This window comes from Ascaphus truei, chromosome 9 (genome assembly GCF_040206685.1).
Source record: "Ascaphus truei isolate aAscTru1 chromosome 9, aAscTru1.hap1, whole genome shotgun sequence".
Taxonomy (NCBI): Eukaryota; Metazoa; Chordata; class Amphibia; order Anura; family Ascaphidae; genus Ascaphus; species Ascaphus truei.
Genome location: NC_134491.1, coordinates 7,829,608 through 7,855,003, shown reverse-complemented (window position 1 = coordinate 7,855,003; position 25,396 = coordinate 7,829,608). Strand labels below are relative to the sequence as shown.

Genomic DNA, 25,396 nt, shown 5'->3' with positions numbered 1-25,396 from the left:
TCACATTACAGGGGGGGTAGGACACCTGCCCCAGCTCATATTACAAGGGGGGGGGGGGGGGGGGTAGGACACCTGCCCCAGCTCACATTACAAGGGAGGGGGGGGGGGGTAGGACACCTGCCCCAGCTCACATTAAGGGGGGGGGGGGGGTAGGACACCTGCCCCAGCTCACATTAAGGGGGGGGGGGGTAGGACACCTGCCCCAGCTCACATTAAGGGGGGGTGAGGACACCTGCCCCAGCTCCCATTACAAGAGGGGGGGGGGGTACGACACCTGCCCCAGCTCACATTACAAGAGGGGGGGGGGTACGACACCTGCCCCAGCTCACATTAAGGGGGGGTGAGGACACCTGCCCCAGCTCCCATTACAAGAGGGGGGGGGGGTACGACACCTGCCCCAGCTCACATTAAGGGGGGATGACGACACCTGCCCCAGCTCACATTACAGGGGGGGGGGTAGGACACCTGCCCCAGCTCACATTACGGGGGGGGGGGGCGGGGTAGGACACCTGCCCCAGCTCACATTACAGGGGGGGGGTTACATTATCCCATTATCTATGTTATATGCCACAGTGACTAGCTTTTAATATGTGACATTAGTGGCTTTACGGTTTGGTAATTGTCATTTTAAGGGTCTTCTGCCAGGGAGAGGTAAGGGGGTTCAATGTGTGGTGACTTAAAGGGTAGGTGGTTCAGTGTGTTGTGGGTATTATGGGGGAAAGGTAGGTGGTTCTGTGTGCGGTGGGTATTATGGGGAAGGGTAGGTAGTTTTGTGTGTGGTAGGTATTAAGGGGGAAGGGTAGGTGGTTCAGTGTGCGGTAGGTATTAAGGGGGAAGGGTAGGTGGTTCTGTGTGCTTTGGGTATTATGGGGAAGGGTAGGTGGTTCTGTGTGCGGTGGGTATTATGGGGAAGGGTAGGTGGTTCTGTGTGCGGTGGGTATTATGGGGAAGGGTAGGTGGTTCTGTGTGCGGTGGGTATTATGGGGAAGGGTAGGTGGTTCTGTGTGCGGTGGGTATTATGGGGAAGGGTAGGTGGTTCTGTGTGCGGTGGGTATTATGGGGAAGGGTAGGTGGTTCTGTGTGCGGTGGGTATTATGGGGAAGGGTAGGTGGTTCTGTGTGCGGTGGGTATTATGGGGAAGGGTAGGTGGTTCTGTGTGCGGTGGGTATTATGGGGAAGGGTAGGTGGTTCTGTGTGCTGTGGGTATTATGGGGAAGGGTAGGTGGTTCTGTGTGCTGTGGGTATTATGGGGAAGGGTAGGTGGTTCTGTGTGCGGTGGGTATTATGGGGAAGGGTATGTGGTTGTGTGTGGTGGGTATTATGGGGAAGGGTAGGTGATTTTGTGTGGTGGGTATTATGGGGAAGGGTAGGTGGTTGTGTGTGGTGGGTATTATGGGGAAGGGTAGGTGGTTGTGTGTGGTGGGTATTATGGGGGAAGGGTAGGTGGTTGTGTGTGGTGGGTATTATGGGGAAGGGTAGGTGGTTGTGTGTGGTGGGTATTATGGGGAAGGGTAGGTGGTTGTGTGTGGTGGGTATTATGGGGAAGGGTAGGTGGTTGTGTGTGGTGGGTATTATGGGGGAAGGGTAGGTGGTTGTATGTGGTGGGTATAATGGGGAGGGGTAGGTGGTTGTGTGTGGTGGGTATTATGTGTGAGTTGTGGTGGGAAGTTGGGTAGTTAGGATTGAGTGCCAATGTCGGAACGCTTTATGGTGCTGACAGGAGGGGGGAGGGATTTGTTGTGCAAACTGTAAGTGGGGAGAGGGCTGAACCTTACCTGTTCCAGTGACGGGAGGTTATTGGGGTTCTGGCACTGAGGGGTAATTTTACAATGCAGGCATTATTATTAAAGGGCGTTTTTGGGGAGGGGGGGGGGTGCCGGAGGTAGGGATATTTTGTGGGGCGCTAATACTGGGGGATGTTTGCGGCGTGCAGGCAGCGATGGTGCGTGGGTTGGGGTGCTGGCACTGGGTGAGGGGGGATTTTTGGGGTGCAGGCCGTGACTTGCCTGACACCAGCATGTGGCCCCCGTTGTTGGAGAACTCAATAGCATTGACACAGCCGAAGTGGCCCAGCAGGTCCTTGTTGTAGAGGTTGCTGCAGGCCTGCAGCCTCCTCCTCTGGAAGTCCTCCTTCAGCAGGGGGTCTCCGTGCAGGCCTCTCCGGGACAGAAATCCCAGCACGGACCTCATGCCACAGCCACTGTCCCTCCTCATGGTGCCAGGTCCCAAACACAGGCCGGACCCTGAGTGACCCGAGCCCCGCTCACGCACACAGGCATCGAGCTGTTTAGGCTGAACTTGCGGGGCTGAACCCGGCTCCTCCTCTCTCAGCTGATCCAGAGCTTCCTCCCCCTGATCCTCTCACCGGGGCAGCTAGAGAGAGGAGTGAGTGAGTGAGAGAGTGAGAGAGGGGGTGAGTGAGTGTGAGTCACACTTACTTTCCGTGCTGATACAATGCGCACACGATCAGGCCCTGCTGCGTGTTACAGTGCACTATAATAAATACCAATCTTATATACACAGTAGCACTCCCCTGTCACATTGGGATTCCATATTAAATCGAACTACCTGGACTGATATATGGGTCTGAAAATGCGATATACCATTGATTTCATGTGTAATAGTTGCGATACATTGGTATACACAAACTAAACAGTATATAACCCCCTGTGTGTGTGGGGGGGGGGGGGGGAATGTATAAACACTGTGTGTGCTTGTAATGTAGAAACCCCCATACGATGTTTAACCCGGGCAGTGCTGGGGGCTGCTGTCTGATCCTCCAGCGCTGTACGGGTTAAGAGGTGAGTGAAGATCGGACCTGAGGTACTTAAACAGCTGTCGGCTACAAGCCACTTTCCGTACAATATGGCAGCCGCTATGGGAGACAAATGTATGTGACGTATTTTTTGGTTTTCCAGGAAAAGGAACATCACGGATGTTGGAACGCATGCGTGCGTTTCAGCGCGGTGTATGGGAGGCGGAAGTAGAGTGTGTGCTGAGAGCAAACAGGTAACGATCAACGGGGTTATTCGGCAAGTTCTTGCACAGTATGCAAGGCTGTGAAATTCTTTATGTGTGGCGTGTTTAGATTTAAAGCATTAAACATGACATTCAGTGGGGAAACTGCTGCCTGCTATGGGATATGTTATTGCCCCTATACATGAGAAATAAAGCGTACACGGGTGGTGGTTGAAAACCCACCTTTAGTACAAATACTGTGTGTGTGTGTGTGTGTGTGTGTGTGTGTGTGTGTGTGTGTGTGTGTGTGTACACACATATATACACACATTATTTACTGCAGGTTGCAGTGGAAGCAATGTATGTTAGGTGATAATGGTGAAAAGCAGGGTTGCAGACCTGTCTAAGACGTGAATGTGCTCACAAGTAATATTTTTATTTGTATATTTGTGCTGTAGGATGAAGTGGTTTTGAGGGGGGGGGGGGGGAGTATTGTAAATGTATTGTTTAAATGAGCGCTTATTTATTATTATTTTCTGCTTCTTCATTCACCTCTTCAGCAGGGGAGCGACATGAAAGGGCTAAATGTAATCACCTTTTTGGTGCTAGGTAAATAACTTGTTAAAAAGTTGTGTTGGCCCGAAGTGATTGGGATTCAAGCGCACATTTCACTTGAATTTAGAGTGATATTTAAATTGCCAAAAAGGCAATAATCTGTACACACAAAGGGGCACCAGAGGTGTAGAGCTAAGATAGATGAGAGGCTCCTTAGCATTTTAAAGTCAGATTACCCCACAAAAATAAAGGGGGGTTCTGTTTTGGTACTGGGCAAAGTGAGTGCTGAGCTCTGCAGAAACCCAGCTAGTAACCACCCAAAACAGAACTAATCTGAAAAAAAGTGACAGGCAAGGAGAGAGGAAAGGGTCCCAAGTGAGCTGGGTGGAAAAATATATTTCTGAAAAAAATCTAAGATGCCTCCAAAGCAGCAGCAACGTCCTGAGAAGGCAGAGAAGAAGAAAAAAATTGTGTGTGTTGTTCACGCACATTTTAAGTGAAACTTCTTTATCTTATCACAGAAATTGTGTTTGTAATGGTGATGTTTTTCATTAATAATCAAAACACAATTTCATTGCCAAAACGCAAAGAAGTCTTACTGAGAACGTGTGTTTTAGCTATGTGCACCTGTATATTTATAGTAGCTGAATTCCTTGTGTGTGTGTGTTCTCTCCCTTCCTCCCTCCGGCGGAAGTGCCTGTCTGCAGCCCCCACTCTCTCCCCCGGCAGAGCTGTGCCCTGGTGCTGCCTTCTGTTGGAGCGGGGACACGGGGGCGTTCGGTGGCTCACGGGTGGGAGGGGGTGGTTGCGTGGCAGGGGCTCACTGGGGGGGAGGGGGTTGCGCGGTGGCTCACTGGGGGGATGTTGCGTGGCGGCGGCTCTTTGGTGGAGTGGGTTGTGCGGCGGTTCACTGGGGGAGTGGGTTGTGCGGCCGTTCACTGGGGGAGTGGGTTGTGCGTCGGTTCACTGGGGGGGTGGGTTGCGCGGCTGTTCACTGTCGGCGGCTTGGTTGCGCAGCGGCGGCTCACTGGGGGGAGTTGCACAGCGGCGGCGGCTCACTGGGGGGAGTTGCACAGCGGCGGCGGCTCACTGGGGGGAGTTGCGCGGCGGCTCACTGGTGGGAGTTGCACAGCGGCGGCGGCTCACTGGGGGGAGTTGCACAGCGGCGGCTCACTGGGGGGAGTTGCACAGCGGCGGCTCACTGGGGGGAGTTGCACAGCGGCGGCTCACTGGGGGGAGTTGCACAGCGGCGGCTCACTGGGGGGAGTTGCGCGGCGGCGGCTCACTGGGGGGTGTTGCGCGGCGGCGGCTCACTGGGGGGAGTTGCGCGGTGGCGGGGGCTCACTGGGGGGAGTTGCACAGCGGCGGCTCACTGGGGGGAGTTGCGCGGCGACGGCGGCTCACTGGGGGGAGTTGCGCGGCGGCTCACTGGGGGGAGTTGCGCAGCGGCGGCGGCTCACTGGGGGGAGTTGCGCGGCGGCGGCGGCTCACTGGGGGGAGTTGTGCGGCGGCGGCTCACTGGGGGGTGTTGCGCGGCGGCGGCTCACTGGGGGGAGTTGCGCGGCGGCGGCTCACTGGGGGGTGTTGCGCGGCGGCGGCTCACTGGGGGGAGTTGCGCGGTGGCGGGGGCTCACTGGGGGGAGTTGCACAGCGGCGGCTCACTGGGGGGAGTTGCGCGGCGACGGCGGCTCACTGGGGGGAGTTGCGCGGCGGCGGCGGCTCACTGGGGGGAGTTGCGCGGCGGCGGCGGCTCACTGGGGGGAGTTGCGCGGCGGCGGGGGCTCACTGGGGGGAGTTGCGCGGCGGCGGCTCACTGGGGGGTGTTGCGCGGCGGCGGCTCACTGGGGGGAGTTGCGCGGTGGCGGGGGCTCACTGGGGGGAGTTGCGCGGTGGCGGGGGCTCACTGGGGGGAGTTGCGCGGCGGCGGCTCACTGGGGGGTGTTGCGCGGCGGCGGCTCACGGGGGGGAGTTGCGCGGTGGCGGGGGCTCACTGGGGGGAGTTGCGCGGTGGCGGGGGCTCACTGGGGGGAGTTGCGCGGTGGCGGCGGCTCACTGGGGGGTGTTGCGCGGTGGCGGGGGCTCACTGGGGGGAGTTGCGCGGCGGCGGCTCACTGGGGGGAGTTGCGCGGTGGCGGGGGCTCACTGGGGGGAGTTGCGCGGCGGCGGCGGGGTCTCACTGGAGGGAGTTGCGCGGCGGCGGCGGGGGCTCACTGGGGGGAGTTGCGCGGCGGCGGCTCACTGGGGGAGCGGGAGGGTTGTTTGGCGGCGTGTGTCTCCCCTGACTCCTGCTGGTGGAAGCTGGCAAAATGCAGTGGCAGTGAATGTTGCTGACGGCCTCTTCTGCCAGCAGTGACATTACTTCCGTCACCACTGACTAACGTTCCCATCAACTCCATTCACTGCCACTGAATTTTGCTCATGTGGTAGGTGCCACTAAAGAAGTTTCACTTCAAAAGAAAAATCCAAGATGTCTGCTGACCTCATGGAGCAGCGTGCAGAGAATAGGGGAGGCTGAAAATAGTGACCTGGAGGAGAACTCTGCAGCACTGCAACTAGAAATGCAGACTTTAAAAAGAAAGAATCCGTCCCTGGAGGAAAAAATGGATGATCTGGAAAATAGATCATGGAGAAATATTTGAGGGACACATGATCCTGTTATTCCAAGATAATTCCGCAGCGGTGTCAGATAAAAGGAGGGAACTCAGCAAGGTGTGCAGCGCTCTCTTTTAGGGCTTCAAAAAATGTACACTAAGCTACCCTGCCACGCTGAGAGTCTCCACGGAGGCAGGAACAAGAGTGTGCAACACGGCAGAGGAAGCGGAAAAGATCTTACAGAGACCCGAAGCAAAGGCACAAGATAAAGGCTCTGGGGCAAATATAGGAGCAACGGAAGAAACGACGAAAGCCCCAAAAGGAGCGAGGCCAGCAAGAGCGCAAAACGACGCAGAGGAAGAGAGCGCCAGGACTTTAAAAGTATCTTGAGGACTTGGAATGGTGCAAAGGACTAAGAGTACTTCTTGGCGTATCCTGAGATAAGATTGACGGAGGAAAAAAGTTTGTGGAGTAGAGTGGACTAGAATTGCCTTGTTAACAGGCATTGGGGAAGTGCAAAGTTCAAGCCCAAGCTAGGTGCTTTAACTAACTCGTTATAAAAAAAAGTTATGCTAATACAAGCAGCAGTTACATATGTTTATATAAGGAAGCGGTAAGGGGTGTAACAGGTTAATAAAGCCTAACAAGTGGTTAGAAAAGCCAAAACCTTATTAGTCAGGCATAAATTAAAGGATATATATTATATGGCGGAGCGGGAGGAGTGAAGTATCGCAATAGGATGGGAGGCAGGAGCTGCTCCTGGGGAAAAGGGGACAAGTGATGTTAATGTTTTTTCTTTGTATGTGTGTGTGTTATGTTATATTATTGTCAGATGTGTTTCAGTTCATGGAATTAAGGTCATCAGCAGCAAAAGTAATACGAGGACTGAATGCACGGTGTGCTGTAGAAGAGAGTAAGATACCCACAAAGGCAGCAGGAGAACCGCAAGTATATAATCACAAACGCACAGTAAAATCTACATGAAAAATAGTCTCTTGGAACATAAAGGGCATACATTCTCCAATAAAAAGAAACAAAATTCTTAGACGCCTCAGAAAATTAAGGCCAGATATTGCACTTGTTCAGAAAACCCACCTGAATGAAGACGAAAGTAAAAAACTTAAGCGGGACTGGATGGGAGAATGTATTTATTCCCCAGCAGTGGGAAAGAAGGGAGGTGTAGCAATGCTAATCAATAAAGCATTGCCCCTGGAAATAATAACTTCCTCTGGGGACACAACGGGGAGACTGGTGCAATGCAGAGTAAAAATACACAAAACAGAATTAAACATTTATAATAATCTATATGGCCCCAATGAAAATAGCCAGAGTTTTTTCCAGAGCATGGTGGGAAAAAATATTGATAGACAAAAGTAACAGTACTATAGTGGGCGGAGATTTTAACGTAGCTCAAGATCCATTGTTAGACAAATCAGGGCAAAATATACAACAGATGGGACTAAATCCAGGACAGAAGAGTATTAAGACTCCGCGGGAAGCGCTAGGGGTGACGGACTGCTGGAGGTTACTAAATCCCATATAGAGGGAGTACTCTTTCTCCCATCCTCATAATATCTTTTCAAGAATAGATCATTTTTTAATAAAAGGAAAAGGTGGAATCCATACGTCAGAACATCCCCTCTGTTTCTTCCTCCCATCCTACACCTCTTCTTAACTCTCCTCCTGCATTCCTTTACTCTTTTTCCACTGTCTCAGAGGAGGATGTGTCGCTGTTGATCGCCTCTTCTCCCTCTACCACTTGCCCTCTTGACCCCATTCCCTCCCATCTCCTAAAACCTCTTGCTCCTACTATAATCCCTACGCTCACACACATTTTTAACTCCTCCCTCTGCTCTGGAACCTTTCCATCCTCCTTCAAACATGCAACAGTCATACCATTACTCAAAAACAGAAAGCTTGACCCTACCTGTCTTTCTAACTATCGACCTGTCTCCCTCCTGCCTTTTGCCTCTAAACTCCTTGAGCGTCTTGTATTCTCTCGCTTGCTCTATTTTCTCAACACCTATTCTCTCCTAGACCCTCTTCAATGTGACTTCCGCACTGCTCACTCCACGGAAACAGTCCTCACTAAAATAACTGACGACCTCCACGCTGCCAAAGACAGAGGTGATTACACTCTGCTCATATTACTCGACCTCTCTGCAGCATTTGACACTGTGGACCACCCTCTTCTCCTTCACATTCTCCATACTCTTGGTATTCGGAACAAAGCTCTATACTGGATCTCATCCTACCTCTACCATCGTACTTTCAGTGTCTCTTCTGCTAACACCTCCTCCTCTATTGATCTCTCTGTGGGGGTACCCCAGGGCTCTGTCCTGGGACCTCTTCTCTTTTCTCTGTACACACTCTCTCTAGGTGACCTAATAACATCTTTTGGGGTTAATTATCACCTCTATGCTGACGACACACAAATATACTTTTCAACACCCGACCTTACACCTGCTATACAAACCAACGTTTCTGAATGTCTCTCTGCTATATCATCCTGGATGGCCCTCTGCTGCCTTAAACTCAACATGGCTAAAACAGAGCTCCTCATACTTCCTCCCAAACCTGGCCCTACTACCTCCTTCCACATTACTGTTGGAACTACGATCATTCACCCAGTAGCCCAAGCACGCTGCCTAGGGGTCACACTCGACTCTCACATTCGCCCCTCACGTTCAAAACATTTCTAAAACCTGTCGCTTTTCCCTCCGCAATATAACAGATACACCCTTTCCTCTGTTGCTCGACTGCTAAAACTCTGACTCAGGCCCTCATTCTCTCCCGTCTTGATTACTGTAACCTCCTGCTATCCGGCCTTCCGGCCTCTCACCTGTCTCCCCTACAATCTATCCTAAACGCTGCTGTCAGAGTTACGCTACTCTTTCCTAGATCTGTCTCAGCATCTCCCCTCATGAAATCACTCTCCTGGCTTCCGATCAAATCCCGCATCTTCCTGGCTTCCGATCAAATCCCGCATCTCACACTCCATTCTTCTCACTTTTAAAGCTTTACACTCTGCTGTCCCTCCTTACATCTCAGCCCTAATTTCTCGTTATGCACCATCCAGACTCTTGCGTTCTTCTCAAGGATGTCTTCTTACTACCCCCTTTGTATCTAAAGCCCTCTCCCGCCTTAAACCTTTTTCACTGACTGCCCCACACCTCTGGAATGCCCTTCCCCTCAGTACCCGACTAGCACCCTCTCTATCCACCTTTAAGACCCATCTTAAAACACACCTGCTTAAACAAGCATATGAATAGCACTGTGGATAATACTGGACACATGATATAAAGCTTGGCCCCCTGCAGACGCACTTACCAGAATTCCCTCATACTGTGTCTCTACGTTCTCCCTACCTACCAATTAGACTGTAAGCTCCTCGGGGCAGGGACTCCTCTTCCTTAATGTTACTTTTATGTCTAAAGCACTTATTCCCATGATCTGTTATTTATATTATCTGTTATTTATTTGATTACCATGTGTATTACTACTGTGAAGCGCTATGTACATTAATGGCGCTATATAAATAAAGACATACAATACAATAATAAGTGACCATCTAATCCCTAACCTGGCTATGGCTCCCATTGAAAAAATCTTGATTTCTGACCAAGCTTTAGTATGGATAGGGCTAAATGTTGGGCATAAAGAGCACAACGATAGGATATGGAGGTTCCCTTCACATTTATATCACAATGAGGAGTTTAAAGCTCTCCTACTAAACAAATGGTACCAATTCAAGGACAATAACAATGCCCACCAAAAGAAGAAAAAATTGTATTGGGAAACCGCAAAGGCGGTGCTAAGGGGAGAAATAATGGCCTTTTCAAATACAACAAGGAAGGAGATAGACATGCAATTCAGGAAAGCGAGTGACGAGCTGAGGGAAGCATACAGGAGCTTTAAACTAAAACCATCTTTGGCCACAAAAGATGAATAATTTAAAAAAAAGGATATATGCGAGATATGGCTGCAGAGAAAGGAAGTAAAAAAAAAATGCAATATAGAGACTTTAGTGTGTGTGTGTGTGTGTGTGTGTGTGTGTGTGTTTTGGGGAATTTAGTCAGGAACTACACATCTAAACATATAACGAAAATACAGAAAGCTAATGGGGAAATCTCAACTAAACCCAAAGAAATATCTTTAGCATTTAAAAAATGACATGGAAAGAGTGAGGAAAACGCAGAGGTAATGGAGGATTTAATGGGAAAATTACAGTTGCCTAAATTAACAAGGGAAGATCAACAAAGATTAAATGAGCCAATTTCCATAGAAGAAATATCAGTCGATTTAAAAAAAAAAAAAAACATTTAAAATGGCAAAGCACCAGGTCCCGATGTGTTTGGGGCAGAATTCTATAAAATCTTAAGTGCGGAAATAGGTCTACCACTTAAGGAAGCGTTCAAAGATCTATTAAAAACTGAAGAATACTTAGAAACAGGCTAGATGACTTTCATAAGGATTCTTCACAAGAAAGGGAAAAACCCACTAAATCCAGAACCATATAGACCAATTTCATTATTACATCAAGACACCAAGATCCTCTCAATTTTTAGCAGAGAGGCTAGCATCAATCCTACCAAAATTGATCCATCAGATCAGTCTGGATTTGTAAAGGGGAGACATCCAGTAAAGAATATTAGAAAAGTTATAGCTGCCGTAAACTGGACCAAATCTAATATAGAAAATAACAAAAATAATATAATATCAATAGACGCCGAAAAGGCTTTTGATAATGTAAGCTGGAAGTATCTGTTCCAGGTACTGCAAAAAGTGGGGATTGAGGGACCTTTCCTTAGGATAATACAATCAATGTACGCAGATCGAAAAGCTAAAATAATGGAAGCGGGGTTACTGTCTCCCGAGTTTAAATTATACAGCGGTATGAGACAAGGGTGCCCTCTGTCACCGTTGCTCTTTAATTTGGTTATCGAGCCTTTGGCCGAATATCTGAGGAAGTATGGAAAGTTTCAAGGGAATCAACATGGGGAAGTATGAGGCTAAATTTAGCTCTATTTGTGGACAATCTGCTGCTCCTAGTGTCTAATCCTGAGGAGGTGTTGCCCAACATATTTAAAGCTATTGGGGAATTTGGTAAATTCTCAGGGTTCAAAGTTAATGTTACAAAAACAGAAATATTAATCCTGACAAATAACCATGATGTAACATGGGATGAGAAGTTACCCTTTAAAAGGACAAGGAAATCTATCAAATATCTAGGTATTAATATTGCAGCGGACGTGGGTAAACTATGTAGACAAGTTTAAGAATATTTTTCAGAAGGTAATAAAGGAACTGGAAGGGTGGGAGAACCTCCCTCTGAACCGGTCAGGGAGATGCCAACTGATCAAAATGGTCATCTTTGCTAGAATTCTCTACCCCATACAAATGTTACCATTACTAATAAATCACACAGATACCTAAGAATTAAATAGAGCATTTAGTAGGTGCATTTGGAGAGGAGCGTGACCCAGAATAGCATTAAAAAAACTACAACTATGCAGAGAATCAGGGGGACTCTTTCCCCGATATCAAAAAGTACAATTTGGGGAAAAGTTTCCACTCAAATTTAGAGAGCGAGAGAGAGCAGCAGCAGGTGTGGCCTATGAATCTAAGAGATAATACATACAAAGTGGGGAGCATTACCGCGAGAGATCAAAGATAATATATTGGTAAGAGACACTTGCGCAGCATGGAAGACAATAAGGTCGAATATGGGATTATCATACACAATCTCTACATTTCTGCCTATTAAGGGAAATGCAAACTTCCTCCCAGGCCAAAATCAGACATCCTTTCATTTGTGGGAAGTCAAGGGTGTATAGGACATTTGATAAAGGAAGACCAGGAAAGGCTCCTTACCTTTTTGAGGAATTAAAGGAAAAGTGGGAGATACCTAGTTCACATGGTTATTCGTATGCACGGGTGACACTTTATTGTAAATCTGGCGAACTATAAAAGGGATGTATTGTCAAATAATATATTTGATAATTTTTTTTTTAGTCTTTCCAGAGAGAATAGATACACTATCAGAGAGAGATATCTATATCTATCTATCTTGTGCCCTGGAACAAAGATTTCAAGGAAATAACGGAACTTGATGTAATACTTACTGGTTTAGATAGAACTAGAAAACGTATCATATCAGAAGCGTGGAGAGAGATGCAACTAAAACTGACACACCGGGCATATTGTGCTTTTAACATAAGTTACAAGACTACAGACAAATCCTGGAATAAATGTCCAAAGTGCCAAGATCCTAAAGCAGACCTAAAACACTACTTATGGGACTCCCCCACGATTGCACATTTTTGGGACCAAGTGCTGGATTAGGCTGAGTCCATGCTCCCTGCTTGCTCGCTGAGGCGCGCTGAGGCTCAGGGAAAGCGGGTGCTTTCCCTGGCCTTGCGGTTGCTTACCGCACGCGCCGCCAGCGCCAGGGGCGGGCGTGTCACTGGCCGGGGGCGGGCCAGTGACGTCACGGAGCTGGTTCGCCCTCATTGGGCGAACTGCTCACGTGACCGGCCTGTCTCGCCGGCAAGCGGGGGAATTTTAAATTCCCCTAAGACCTGCGCTTTCGCAAGCGCGCGGAAGCGCAGGTGAGCCCCTACTAAAGCCGCTCTAATTGCGGCTGTAGGGGCTCAGTGCTGAGCGGGAGCGCGTGTCAGCACGCTTCCGCAAGCAAGCAGCAAACATGGCCGAGGCCTTATATACAGCAGAATGTTAAAATAACCATGGTGAAAGAACCATTTTCTTTTATATTTGGCAACTTGGAGGAATGGAAGATCATGAATAACGTGGTAAGAATACCTAAATTCATAGAAATAGTTTTTTCTGGCTGCCAATAATGTAATGTCACAATGGATAAAGGATATACCCCCTAACATGGAGATTCGAAACAAATATTTAACACAATTATTCATGTGCGATAAAATGGAAGCCAAAACTAATAAAGAGCTAAAAACGGAAACACTATTTAAAAAATGGGATCCCTTTATTGAAATGTTACCAGACAGGGACAGAGAGGTTGATGATGGCCGAACGTCATGGTATTTACTAAGAAGTCTGGTACGTGAGAGGCACAGAAGGTGATGAGGGGGGAAAAGAATAACATATCTAATGTCTGTTATCCCTAGATAAGGTTAGGACCTATAGCATAGAAACAACAGGAACTGTGGGTACGGGGGGGAAAGATACAGAGGGAAATGATGCACTGCAGATAGAACTGATTCATCGATTTTTAAAATTTCATTTTCATTTTTTGTTTGTCATTGTCTAAAGTATATGTAATTTTAATATATTATTTACTGGTTTAGTGCACTGCTAAATGTAAAGAAATATTGTAATCACTGTAAACTGGTATTTTGTAGTCTTGTTGAAATGTAATATGTTTTGTTATGGAAAACCCAATAAAAATTTTCAACGATAAAAACAAAAAACGAAAAAAAGAACAAAGTGAAGCGAATCAACAACACATTTGTGAAAGTGGACGCCATAAAAAAAAAATGACAATAAAACTGTATGAATTAGTGATGCTCCGAAGTGGTAAGACATTTCCAAATCGTCTTGCATACATACAAGAAAAATAGGATGCATATGTAATTAAAAAAAAAAAAAAACAGGAAAAATAGTGCAACAATGCAAAAAGCTATAGGGGCAATCTGAGGAACTCCGTGAAGGACGAAACGCGTAGGGCATTGATGTATCTGGAGTGCAGTCCTTAGTCTCTTCACCTCTGACATCCAGCTCTGTGTACTCTGGTTACGACGTCTCCAGCACTGCTCCTGGACCCTCGTTGGTATCACTGCTTATTTTAAGCCTACTTTGTGAGTGTATTTTCACTTGCGTGTTTTTTTTTATATACAGGCATACCCCGCATTAACGTACGCAATGGGACCGGAGCATGTATGTAAAGCGAAAATGTACTTAAAGTGAAGCACTACCTTTTTTCCCACTTATCGATGCATGTACTGTACTGCAATCGTTATATACGTGCATAACTGATGTAAATAACGCATGTGTAACAGGCTCTATAGTCTCCCCGCTTGCGCACAGCTTCGGTGCCGGTAGGGAGCCGGTATTGCTGTTCAGGACGTGCTGACAGGCGCATGCGTGAGCTGCCGTTTGCCTATTGGGCGATATGTACTTACTCGCGAGTGTACTTAAAGTGAGTGTACTTAAAGCGGGGTATGCCTGTATTATAAAGCATTTTTGCACTATTTTGTTCTCTTGTTTTTATGAGGTAAACCTTGATCCTGCTGATAATCCGTTACCTGGTTCAGGAGGTTTATCCTCAATCTGATTGATTTGATCTGATACCACGTGAGTGGGTTTATTGTTTTTTTTTTGTTCTAAATCGGTATATAGGTTTATTTATTTTTTTTCTCCATTTTTTGCAATATTTTTCCCTGTTAGTTTTTTTATTTTTTATTACATATGTATCCTGTTTTTCTAATAGTGTTAGCGAGAATTAAGTTGCTATATATCAAGCAACATTTTATTTACACTGCCCGGTTGTTTCATATAGGTTATATAATGTCATGTTTTCGCAGTATGGCTATTATAAATAGGACACTATTTACTAATATTAGTGATAAAGGTTTGTATGACTTTAGCACTAAAACTAACACACCCAAAAATGTTGCCATCATCTTCATCCATATAGTCCCATATTGTTCTAATTGAAATACTGAGTATTGCTTTTTACTCCTTTCTTGGCAGGTAATGCAACAAAATGCCCAGTCACACAGTGATAACTCTCAGTATCGCAACTTTGGTGGGTACAACAGTGGGGTCTCTCGTTCTGTGGAAGTTCATTAAACATCGGAGGAGACAGCAGTGTGCTGCAGGCGACCAAAGAAACACAATTGTCAGAAGGGACAATAGCAGACTGCTCTCCGGCACAAACGCCAAAGAACCCTCGGTGTTGGAATACGCCGACATTTCCGTGGTAGAGAAGATACTGGCAGCAGAAGCTGTAATAGTCTCTGGAACTGATGAATGGGAGATAGTTTGGCCGTTGATACAGAAAGAGCTAGCAGCTTGCCCTGTCCTTGGAATGGACTGTGAATGGGTGCGTACAGTGATCTCCGTTCCTTAAAGTAGGTTCATTGTGTCTGATTTTTAGACCTTTAAAATCTATTAAAGATTGGGCAAAACTTTTTAGACTCCCTTTATAAACTTTTATATAATATTTATACGCTATCAACAAAAATAACTTTTTATTTTTAAACGAATAGATCCCTTTTGCTTTTGAAAGATACTGGAGCTATAATTTTGTAAATAAGAGTAGTGGTACTTAGGACCTCCAAGTCCTACTGCACGTTGGTCATTGGGTGCGTAGGATTGATACAAAGAGGAACCTGTGCACAGTCCTTGGGGCAGCTGTTTAATACGGTTTCCTCCGTCCTCAGTGAGTTGTTTTCTATCTCGTGTAAGGCAGCTTTTTCTCCATGATAAGGTTCACTCCACCAAGTACTGTCTTTGCCTTGTCCAGGTATCTGTTGATGGAAAGGCGAACCCAGTCTCCCTCCTGCAGATGGCTTCTTACAGCGGTTTGTGTGTCCTGGTTCGTTTGCCCAGATTGGTTGGCTCTGGCAGGACCATCCCAAAGACTCTGTTGGACCTCCTGGCAGATGGCAGCATTCTGAAGGTTGGAGTGGGGTGCTGGGAAGATGCCTCCAAGCTGCTATGTGACTATGGCCTTTCTGTGAAAGGAAATGTAGATATCCGGTACCTGGCCATGAGACAAAGGTATGTATGTATGTATGTATGTATGTATGTATATTACTGAGGTTCTTATTGTACAGTCTTCAAAACGCACTACATGTCATAACAATTTTTGCATAAGGAGCATCTAATCAGGAGAGCTGAGACACAACTTTACCTTTTGTGTCCAGGATCACACAAAGCTGCCACTGCTCCTCCAAAGACTTGTGTGTCTGGTCTAATAAGGCCTGTTATATACAGGATGCGGCCGTGCGTTCCTATGTGTGCACATGCCGCATGCTTTTCCTTTATATAGTGCCGGGAGCTGCAGGTACGGTATATCTGTGTATATGTATATATGTGTGTGCATGTGTGAGTATATGTGTGTGCATGTGTATGTATCTGTGAGTATATGTGTGTGCATGGGTTGTGTGAGTGAAAGTAAGTCCTAGATAGATTTTTTTCTTAAAAAAAAAATTAAGTTTTTTTTTTTTTTTTTTTTTTTTTTAAACTTCTGCAATTATATATATCTATATATACCACACACATATCCATACATGCACATATCCATACATACACACACATACATACATACATTTGAGCGCAGGCAGCGGCGCGAAAAGATGAATTTCTTCATCTTCGCCGCTGTCTGTCGGCTCCCCTCTCCCTGCCGTGCGCGCGTGCGGCCCTTCTATAGAATGGCTGACTGACGTCAGCCAACTGAAATTCCGCGCCCGGCACTATAGAACGTGCCTAAGTATCGCTGAGCAGCAGGAACATGTTCCAATTGTTAAGCTGACCGAGATTTAGATATGACATACACTAAATCAATATATGAAAGGGGCTTTTTTTAATTTGGGGTGTAAACTATTTATCCTACAGCCATTTCCATTGGATTAAGAGTACATATTTTACCAGAACCATTCAGACAGGTCTGTGTGACTGTATTGTATTCAAATGTTCTCTATCATTACAGTACTCCATACAGTGGAGGGGGGTTGTCACGTTCTTGTATACCAGAAAATATCTGTTTATCTGTTTTGAACAATTATCAATGGATACATAATACATTTTTACTACAGCACTATTGATCAGGTTTGATGTCTTCAATCTATACATTTCTATTAACACATTGTAATCTCTAATTTAGATATTAAACATTTTTATTCATAGGAGGGACCTATTTCATAATTGCTTGAGCCTGAAATCTCTCTCCGAGACACTTTTATGCTGCCCCTTGGAAAAGTCACTTCACCTTCGATGCAGTAACTGGGAAGCAGAGGAATTCTCTCAAGATCAGGTGTGGATTGTCTCTGCTCACTGTTAAGCTCAGAATTGTATATAACCCTCTTCGCTCAGGCAGCACGCACACACAGCACACACAGCACACACAGCACTACTGTCTCTGTTTAATCATAATACAGATTTAGAATTGCAGTATTATCTTCAAGGTTTATTTGCAGTTTATATACAGGGACGCTTTGTTAATCTTATCAGAGTTTCTACATGGATTAGAGGAGTCTGTGATGAATTCCCCCAATGTGAAAGATGTTCTCGCCTCTTTCTGCCCATTACAGGGTCTTTGGGAGGTTGTCCTAGGCTAAGGTCCCGCTGCCTCAGACCACGCGCCCGCACTGCAGACAGGCGGCGCGTTGAGAGGCACTTGACCGCTATATGCGGTCTGTAGGGAGGGGGGGGGAGTGTGGTTTGACGGTCAAAAACTTTGCCAGGTCTGAGATGAGACCGTGGTGCCGTTTCCCCCCCCCCCCCCCCCAACAACACATACATACATATACACACACACACACTTTTCCCCCGCAGCTCCTTCCCTGCTCCCCTCCCAAGCCGCCTCCTTCCCTCATTGGCTGACTGCCGCACCACGTGACGCGTCAGAGCTGCAAATCACTAGGAGCTTCCAGCATCGGCCGGCTGACGCGTCGCAGCACGCAGTCAGCCACGTCGGAAGGAGCCAGCGGGGACCTCCAGACTGGAGGAAAGGGGCTGGTGGCCTGCTGCCACGCGCGCCGCCGGACGCAGCGGGACCAAAGCCCTAGCAAGGTTTCATGGTTCTCAGCATTTATGTGACAGCTTGTCAGAGAGTTACAATTCATGGTGAATATTTGCAGGTCTCTTATGCTGCAAGGGATGCACAGGTGTCAGTTGCCCTTTTCCTGCACTTGCTGGGGTTCTTCCCCTCCCCGGATCCGCCCTGCTCCTGGCAATCATTGCTGGCAAAGTGCCAGGGGCTTATCGACATTCCCTTCAAAGGGAAAGGGAGCTGCACCTTGAATGAAGAGGGAAACGGAGAATCACATAAGCGGAGAGTATGGGCCAGCGAGCAGACAGCGCAGGGCTCACAAGGCAAAGATCCCCGGAGAAACAAGAGGAAGGCACTTGGTGTGGGCTACTCGGCAAGGTATCTGATGCACAGCGTGTATATTGTACGAGGTTGAAATAACTCAATGCAGCATCGATTCACAGCTCTGATGTCCTGTGATTGCTGAGACCTTGTCACATCCTGAAACGCGTTAGTCCATGTGATGTTTATATGATAGAACACTGATATTTATATCAAAAAAGTTTAAAAGAGGACAAGCGCAATTCTTGCTTTAGTATAAATTCAGATTTGTATTATGGCCACAAGCCCCAATTCTCACATATTGAGTTTGAATAATGCGGCATCAGAGGTTACACAGTGGTATGGATGTAAACTGTTGCCGCTGTAAAGATGTGGGGAAGTTCGTTTAGGCGGCGCCTGTAGAACGCTGCTGATGCCGGGATCCTGGCGTCCTCACTTCTCTCTGCACTGCCGGGATCTCTGTCACAGCGGAGTTACAGCGTCTGACGTCACGTGTTGCGCGTCAATAACTGCCGATTTGCCAACTTCTCCAAAAAAAACTTCGGGTCTCCTCTGGTAAAGGGTAGCGGCGCCACCTAGCGAACCTTACGCGTTTCGCTCGGCAAACCAAGCTTCGTCAGGGTGGGGTGGCTGCTTCAAAAGTCAATGCTTTATACCTCTATTATTGATTGCTTTATAGCATAATTTAACTTGGTAGGACACTATTAATAGTACTATAGAATATACATTTAAATTCATAATAATCTAATTTTAGCATTTAGTGTTGTATAATCTATTCGAGCAGGAGTTCAAATCCATATGTGACAATTGCAAAAATAAATACAACTCTAATGTGTCTAAAGGTGAAGATTTTGGCTCTAAACCATAACGTAGAATTGGTGAAGCGCACAAGGGGGGAGTTGTCCTCAAATAGGATAGATTATGTCCAAGAGGCACACCACCTCTTGTCTGACTCTAGATCATACTCCATACTAAGATCTGATCCAACGGTCCCTTTCAATGCATTATTCAATATATAAGTGAGAATTCAGGCTTGTGGCCAGCAAATCTGCATTTATACTAAAGCAAGAATTGTACTTGTCCTCTTCCCCCCTCCACCCCCCCCCCCCCCCATTTTTTTGCATGTTGTTGGCGGTCCCCTGACTGGACCATGAAAACCCGAGGAACCCGGCCTTAAAGGAGGACTGAGTACTCGACTTTCTCCAAGTGTACAGTATATATATTGTTTACATTTTTCACATTTAGAATAAGAGTCTTGAGTTGAACACAGACATGTGTTTGACTGATATGTATAGTACTACTAGGTAGAGTGCAGTCCATGTTATACAGTATACAGATATAGCAAGCTTAACTTTACCTATTAATAATGCAGAATATCACCGAATATGCCACCATTGCAAACCAGTTACTTTGTATCTTAAGTACTGATGGACAGGGACTCCTTAATCCTACTTGTTTAACTTCCTCTTTAAAGCACTTGTAAAACTTGTGTATTACTGATCTCCCTGTACTGTCTTGCTAATTCTTAAAAGTGCTGTGTGTACATATAGAAAAATAATACTGCATATGCATAAATATGCACGCCCACACACCAGTTCTGGGAGAGATTCATGACGTGTTCTTGTATTACCCTCAGGAAGTCACCGCTGTACGATAACTGCTTTCTGCATGCCCCTGATGGGCAGCCCCTGTGTACTTGTGATAGGAAGAAAGCCCAGTGGTATCTGGATAAAGGCATTGGGGGTGAGTGCTGTTAGTCCAAACAGTTTGTATAAAGGTGATTCCTGCCAGGCTGCATTAAAAAAAATGCATCCAAATGAGGCCCAATAGTGTCTGCGTCCATCCAGTTCCCGGTCTTACTCCAGTATAGACAGGCCTCAGCAAGGAGTGTGACAGACTGGTCCACATTCGCACTGCACCTGGTTAGGGGACTGTGAGTATTTCACTCCTTCCCTCTTCTGTTACTCCACCTTTCCTCATGCTTTCCTCTCATTTCCCATCTCTCCTTCCTCTCATTTCCCATCTCTCCTTCCTCGCATTTCCCATCTCTCCTTCCTCTCATGCTTGAGACTCCCTCTCTCCTCTTCCCTTAGTTTATCACTTCATGCCTCTCTGTTTTCACCTCTGCTGAGCTCCTGGTTGGCTTCTCATTGTAGAGATGATGAGCAGTGATCCACTCATCGTTAAGCTGCGATTTGAGCCATCCGGCCGCCCAGAGTCCAGCATAGATTATTATCTGACGGTGAAGGAGAATCTTTGTGTGGTGTGCGGCAAGAGAGAGTCGTATATACGGTGAGAGCAGGGCCGGGATATGAAGGCCACAGCCCTGCCCGGGCTGCGATTCAGAGCTACGGCCACTAGGAGGTGACACTGGGATTCTCCCATTTCATAGAGCAGCATTTTTACCACTATGCTACTCTCTGTCCCCTCACTGTGTATCTGCAGGAAGAATATTGTCCCACATGAGTACCGGCGTCACTTCCCTATCCAGATGAAGGATCACAACTCCCACGATGTGCTGCTTCTCTGCACGTCCTGCCATGCCGTGTCTAACTATTATGACACTAGCCTGAAGCAGCAGCTGGCCGGTGAGTTCAGCGCCCCCAATGGCTGTGAGGAGGGTGTGCGTCTGCTGGAAGATCCCGTTCGCAGGCAGGTGCGCTCTGGGGCTAGGGCTCTACTGAATGCAGGCGGACTCCCCGAGCAGCGCAGGGAGGAGCTGCTGACCATAATCAAAGCTTTCTACAGCACAGAGAACATCACTGCAGAGACACTGCAAGAAGCAGCAAACCTGGAGACCAGGTGAGGACCTTAGGAGGGGGGAGGAAGAGCATGGGGGAGAGCTATGTACACAGGACGAGGGGGGAGAAGTAGACAGGAGGGCGAGGAAGAAGGATGAGGGAAGTCACGTACACCGGTGGAGGGAGAGGAGACACACATATACAGGAGGGTGGGGAGCCGCAGACACAAGACAGGGGGAGCCGCAGACACAGGAGGCTTGAGTCACGTGGGATGCACAAGAGGGGAGAGAATGAGAAGGGTGGGGAGTTCCATTGTTGATGAGGTTAAAAAAAAAAAAGACATGTCCACAGAGTTCAAACTATATTAAATGTCACGTCATGTACGTAGGAGGAGGGGGCAGTCACATACACAGGGAAGAGGACGGTACATGGGCGGTGGGCAGCGGTAGTCATGTACACAGTGTCACATCCACAGATGGGCCAGCCACGTGCACAGGTCGAGGAGCAAGGCCAGCCATATACACTGGAGGGTTGAGAAACGTACACACAGCAGGAAGAGGATGGGTGGTGCCACATACATAGGTGTGGAGAGCCACATACACAAAAGGGGCACCACGTATACCGAAGGGATAAGTCACGTACACTGGGGGGAGGAGACACCTATTCAAGGCGATCGGGAGGTGCCAGGTGCAATGGAAGGAGGGCATCAACATTCACAGCCGTCAGGGCGATGTCTTATTTTGGGATATTCTATGGGTTACTTTGTGGGTCATAAGTGAGACAAAATGGATATTATGAGGTCATTACTTGCTGATCAAGTGCTTTATAAAGAAAAAAAAATCACACACCCACACAGCTACATACTTGCACCATAAAACGTTTGTTTAATGGTGACATCGTAAAATCCAGCCTTTTTAAAGGTATTCTGTCTCTGTTGAAGCCACATGACGGCCCAGCTAAACTCAGTTGCCCTGTGCTCTCCTTCTTTTAATTGCTGCAGAGTTTTCAATGAGACATTCAAGCCCCATGGGTTGAAAGTGGTGCAGAGCTTTGCCAATAGTGGGTTGAAGTCCCTCATGGAGCTGGAGAGACGGTGGCGGCAGCATTTCCTGGACACCATGCAGCCCAAACACCTCCCGCAACAGTGGTCAGTGGACCACAATCACAGCAAGCTCATCAGGAAGTACGGAGATGACTTGCCCGTCCACCTGTGCTAGGACAGTCTGCCACTTTGCGCTCTTGAGAGATTATGGCAAAGATCATAAATGTACCTGAGCCCCACCAGCAGCTCTGGAGAGATTGGTGGCGTAAGGGCTCTCGCGATAATGTAACTTCAATTTTATCAGAACAATTTGGATTCTTTAACCCAGCTTTGTGGGGAAAAGGAGGATTTCCATCTTTTTAACTCTTTCCTGTAATTGAAGATATTTTTGTTTTTGACGTATTTATTTATGTTCTCCTAATAATACTAGGGTTGCATGTGTGCATATACAGTGAGATCTGAAGGCCCCCTTTTTAATGACTTGGAGGACCAGCTGCATTCTCCTGTTTCCTAGATTTTGTAGGAGGGATGGAGAAGCCTTCTTTGTATCCCATGTTCCGAGATCTATCACAATGTGGCGCTATTCTCCTTGCTCACAGCCCTCCTATACTCTGCAGGTCTCTGGAGACGGATCAAACCATTTATTGTGTGGAAGTAGAGAGGATGCAGACAATGCACGGGAAATCAGTGACACCTGGCATGTCATTATGTAGGATTGTGTACAGTTCCTAGGTTGGTTTCTTATGAATTTTATTTTTATTGGATATTCTCCCATGTGACTCATTTAATTTATAATATTTTTGTGGAGAATGTCTCAATGGTTCCGACTCTCCTAGAGCTGTGCCAAATGATCCTTACAAATGCATAAAAGGTTCAACATTACAATCTTAATTGTTTGATTTATTTTGACTAAAATGTCTCCAAAATTCATGGGTATCTTTATGGGTATGAACAAGTCCGATTTATCTGAAGTTGGAAGAATCGCAGGTGCAGTCACACACACTTCATAAAAGGTTTAACTCGATTTTTGGTAACTTTAAAGTAAGAACTGTGTAGTTTATCTGTAGTGCTTTTATACTTGATCTTATGGTAAAGATGTTGGGTACTTAACCTTTTGTAGAGCAGAAGAATACCGTGAATGCTGCAGAAAAGCCTGTAATCCGTTATGAACTCTTGTTCTGAGTTTTCTTGAACATGCTGCATAAATCCTGCAACTTATCTTTTTTTTTTTTTTTTTTTACGTTGCTATTTCCGAACATGCGATCTGTTGATGCATATTTTGCTCCCAAAAATTAAAGGCTGTCATGGGTTTTACTTCTTGTCATTTAGTGTGTGTGTGTGTGTGTGTGTTCCTTGAGGGTTGTGTTACATTTTCTGTGCATACAGTACATGCTCGTCAGTAAATTGACGTGCTTCCCTCCTTGCCTCACGCACTCGAACTGGGTTACACAGCGTCTACAATAAGGATATGTGGGAGTGTGCGTTTGTCTTTTTGCCAGTGTGTGGTGTCACAGTCCAAAGAGTAACTTTTACGTCACCAACACATTCCCGTCTGATTTCTGAGCCCAGTTGTTCTTTGATTAGTTATACATGTTAGAAAACAATACCATCTGACTTCAACAACCCAAAGGGCTGAGAAAAGCAGAACCTTGCTGCTATAAAAAGGGTCTCTAGGTTTATTTACAATAAACCTATAAAATGTTGAACATAAATCGTGTAGCTTATATAATATGGTCTTCTGTTCCAGTAAAAGTGCAGTTTTAAGCACTTGGACCAATAACAAATGCTTTGCCCTGGAACTTACACCCCAAATCGTATCTCAAAGCTCAGTGCTGTAACTGAATTCTGCCTCTTAAAGCGGCCATCCCATCTTTGGGAAATGAGGGATCTCCGGAGCTGAACAGCGGCAAGATACTGGGTTGGTGATGTTATCTGGTAAAATCTCCCTCTAGGAGATAAAATGGCTGCTTTCCCCCTCCTCCCCCCCCCCCCCAACCCAATTTGAATACGGTAACAAAAAAAAAAGAAAGGGGGCCTAGTAAGGGTGGATTATTGCTTCAAGACACATTATCAGTGGTAATAAAATAACACAGCTCGTGGTATGCCCTGGAACATTCAGCCCCTTGTGTAATAACGCAGCCTCAAATATTTCTTTAGTATTAACGTGGAATAGAAACATACATTTAGTAGTGTTTCCCTGATATGGTGGATGAACCTGTCCATTTAATGTGTGGTCTGACGAAGCCCTAATGTTATTGAGCTTCCCTTGGGTTTAACATTTGTACATGCTACACAAACATGCAGAGCCAGTTTTGGGAAGAAGTAATGCCAGGTGCAAGCAAAAGAATATTGTGTGTAAATGTATGTAGTGGCTCTTCATTGTGCACTAACAGCTTGTATAGAACAAAGTAGTCGAAATAGGCTCTCGCAGGTCTTATCATGTGAAAAATAATACTTGACTCAACTACCAACGATTGGGTTCAAACATGAACTTTTTTGGTCTTGAAAAAGGTTATTGTGTGAACTGAAACGTTGATGTATAGAGGGCTGCTGTTAGGGGGAGGGCTGCAGTCCCGGGCCCAGTGAGTCTGCTGGCGACCATACTTTATCGGGCTCCCTCCCCTTTCCACCGGTTGCAGACCTCGGCCCCAGGCCCTCTGCAGTCCCATTCACATGCCTGTAGGTCACCTCTGCCTTACGCTGCCCCCCTTTCGTGGGCCGAAGGGCTGCCGCTCTCCTCCACACTAGGCTTTCCCCCTTATCCTGTAGCCTTGCCTGTCCCCAGGCCCATACCTCATATTCTTCTGCCCTCACCTCCCCCCCAGGTCCCTGCAGTGTGCTGTGAGGTGTAGGGGCCCCTGCACCTTACATTTGGCGTAGGCCTGTGTGTGTGTCCTCTGGCCAATGACTGAACTAAGGAAAGGACTGAGATGATAGCGTAACCAGGAACGATGATATCATGGAACTAGGAGGGGGGTGGGGGTTGAGAGGGATATAGCAACAGAGGAGGAGGTGACCTGCAGAGAGAAGAGAGGAACTGTCCTGAAGAGCCTGGCGAGATACAGCGTGGTTGCAAAGCCTTCCCAGATTGGCAGAGCAGCACGTACCTGAGGAAGTGAATACGAGCTAGTGGAGAGTACATCGTCAAGTAAAGGGGACCTGTGTAAACTGGGGGTCCTGAAGCTTCATAGTTACATAGTAGATGAGGTTGAAAAAAGACATAGGTCCATCAAGTTCAACCTATGCTAAATTTAGACAACAGATACTTTATACTATATCTATACTTACTGAAGGGGAAAAATAAATTCCTTCCTGACTCCAAGAATTGGCAATCGGATTCATTCCTGGATCAACATCCTTCCCATGTATACTTATTTGGTATATCCCTGTATACCTTTCCCATCTAAAAAGATGTCCAAACTTTTTTGA

The 25,396-nt window shown here is 46.8% G+C and overlaps 2 protein-coding genes across 9 annotated transcripts in view; one reads left to right on the top strand and one right to left on the bottom strand.

The window, feature by feature from the left end:
• DCAF5 (DDB1 and CUL4 associated factor 5) overlaps nt 1-2,869 on the bottom strand; it is a 58,925-nt gene extending 56,056 nt beyond the window's left edge. The window contains exons 1-2 of the mRNA XM_075613278.1: nt 2,819-2,869; nt 2,007-2,373 (exon numbers count right to left, since the gene is read on the bottom strand). Of these exons, the coding sequence (XP_075469393.1) occupies nt 2,007-2,214 (208 nt within the window). The 5' untranslated portion in view covers nt 2,215-2,373; nt 2,819-2,869. The remainder of the gene's footprint in view (nt 1-2,006; nt 2,374-2,818) is intronic.
• On the top strand, nt 1,795-23,281 carry EXD2 (exonuclease 3'-5' domain containing 2). Of its 8 annotated transcripts, XM_075613283.1 has the most exons (12): nt 2,192-2,801; nt 2,919-3,009; nt 5,941-6,642; nt 6,949-7,053; nt 14,839-15,190; nt 15,614-15,870; nt 16,999-17,125; nt 17,952-18,241; nt 19,821-19,927; nt 20,341-20,476; nt 20,630-20,986; nt 21,926-23,281. In XM_075613283.1, the coding sequence occupies exons 5-12, from the start codon at nt 14,852-14,854 to the stop codon at nt 22,140-22,142; spliced, it is 1,830 nt and encodes a 609-aa protein (XP_075469398.1). In that variant the 5' UTR covers nt 2,192-2,801; nt 2,919-3,009; nt 5,941-6,642; nt 6,949-7,053; nt 14,839-14,851; the 3' UTR covers nt 22,143-23,281. The 8 variants fall into 8 exon arrangements, with proteins under 8 accessions (XP_075469396.1, XP_075469398.1, XP_075469399.1 ...); XM_075613284.1 differs by lacking the exon at nt 5,941-6,642; XM_075613282.1 differs by lacking the exon at nt 5,941-6,642 and having other exon boundaries at nt 6,938-7,053.
• The last annotated feature ends 2,115 nt before the right edge of the window (nt 23,282-25,396 follow it).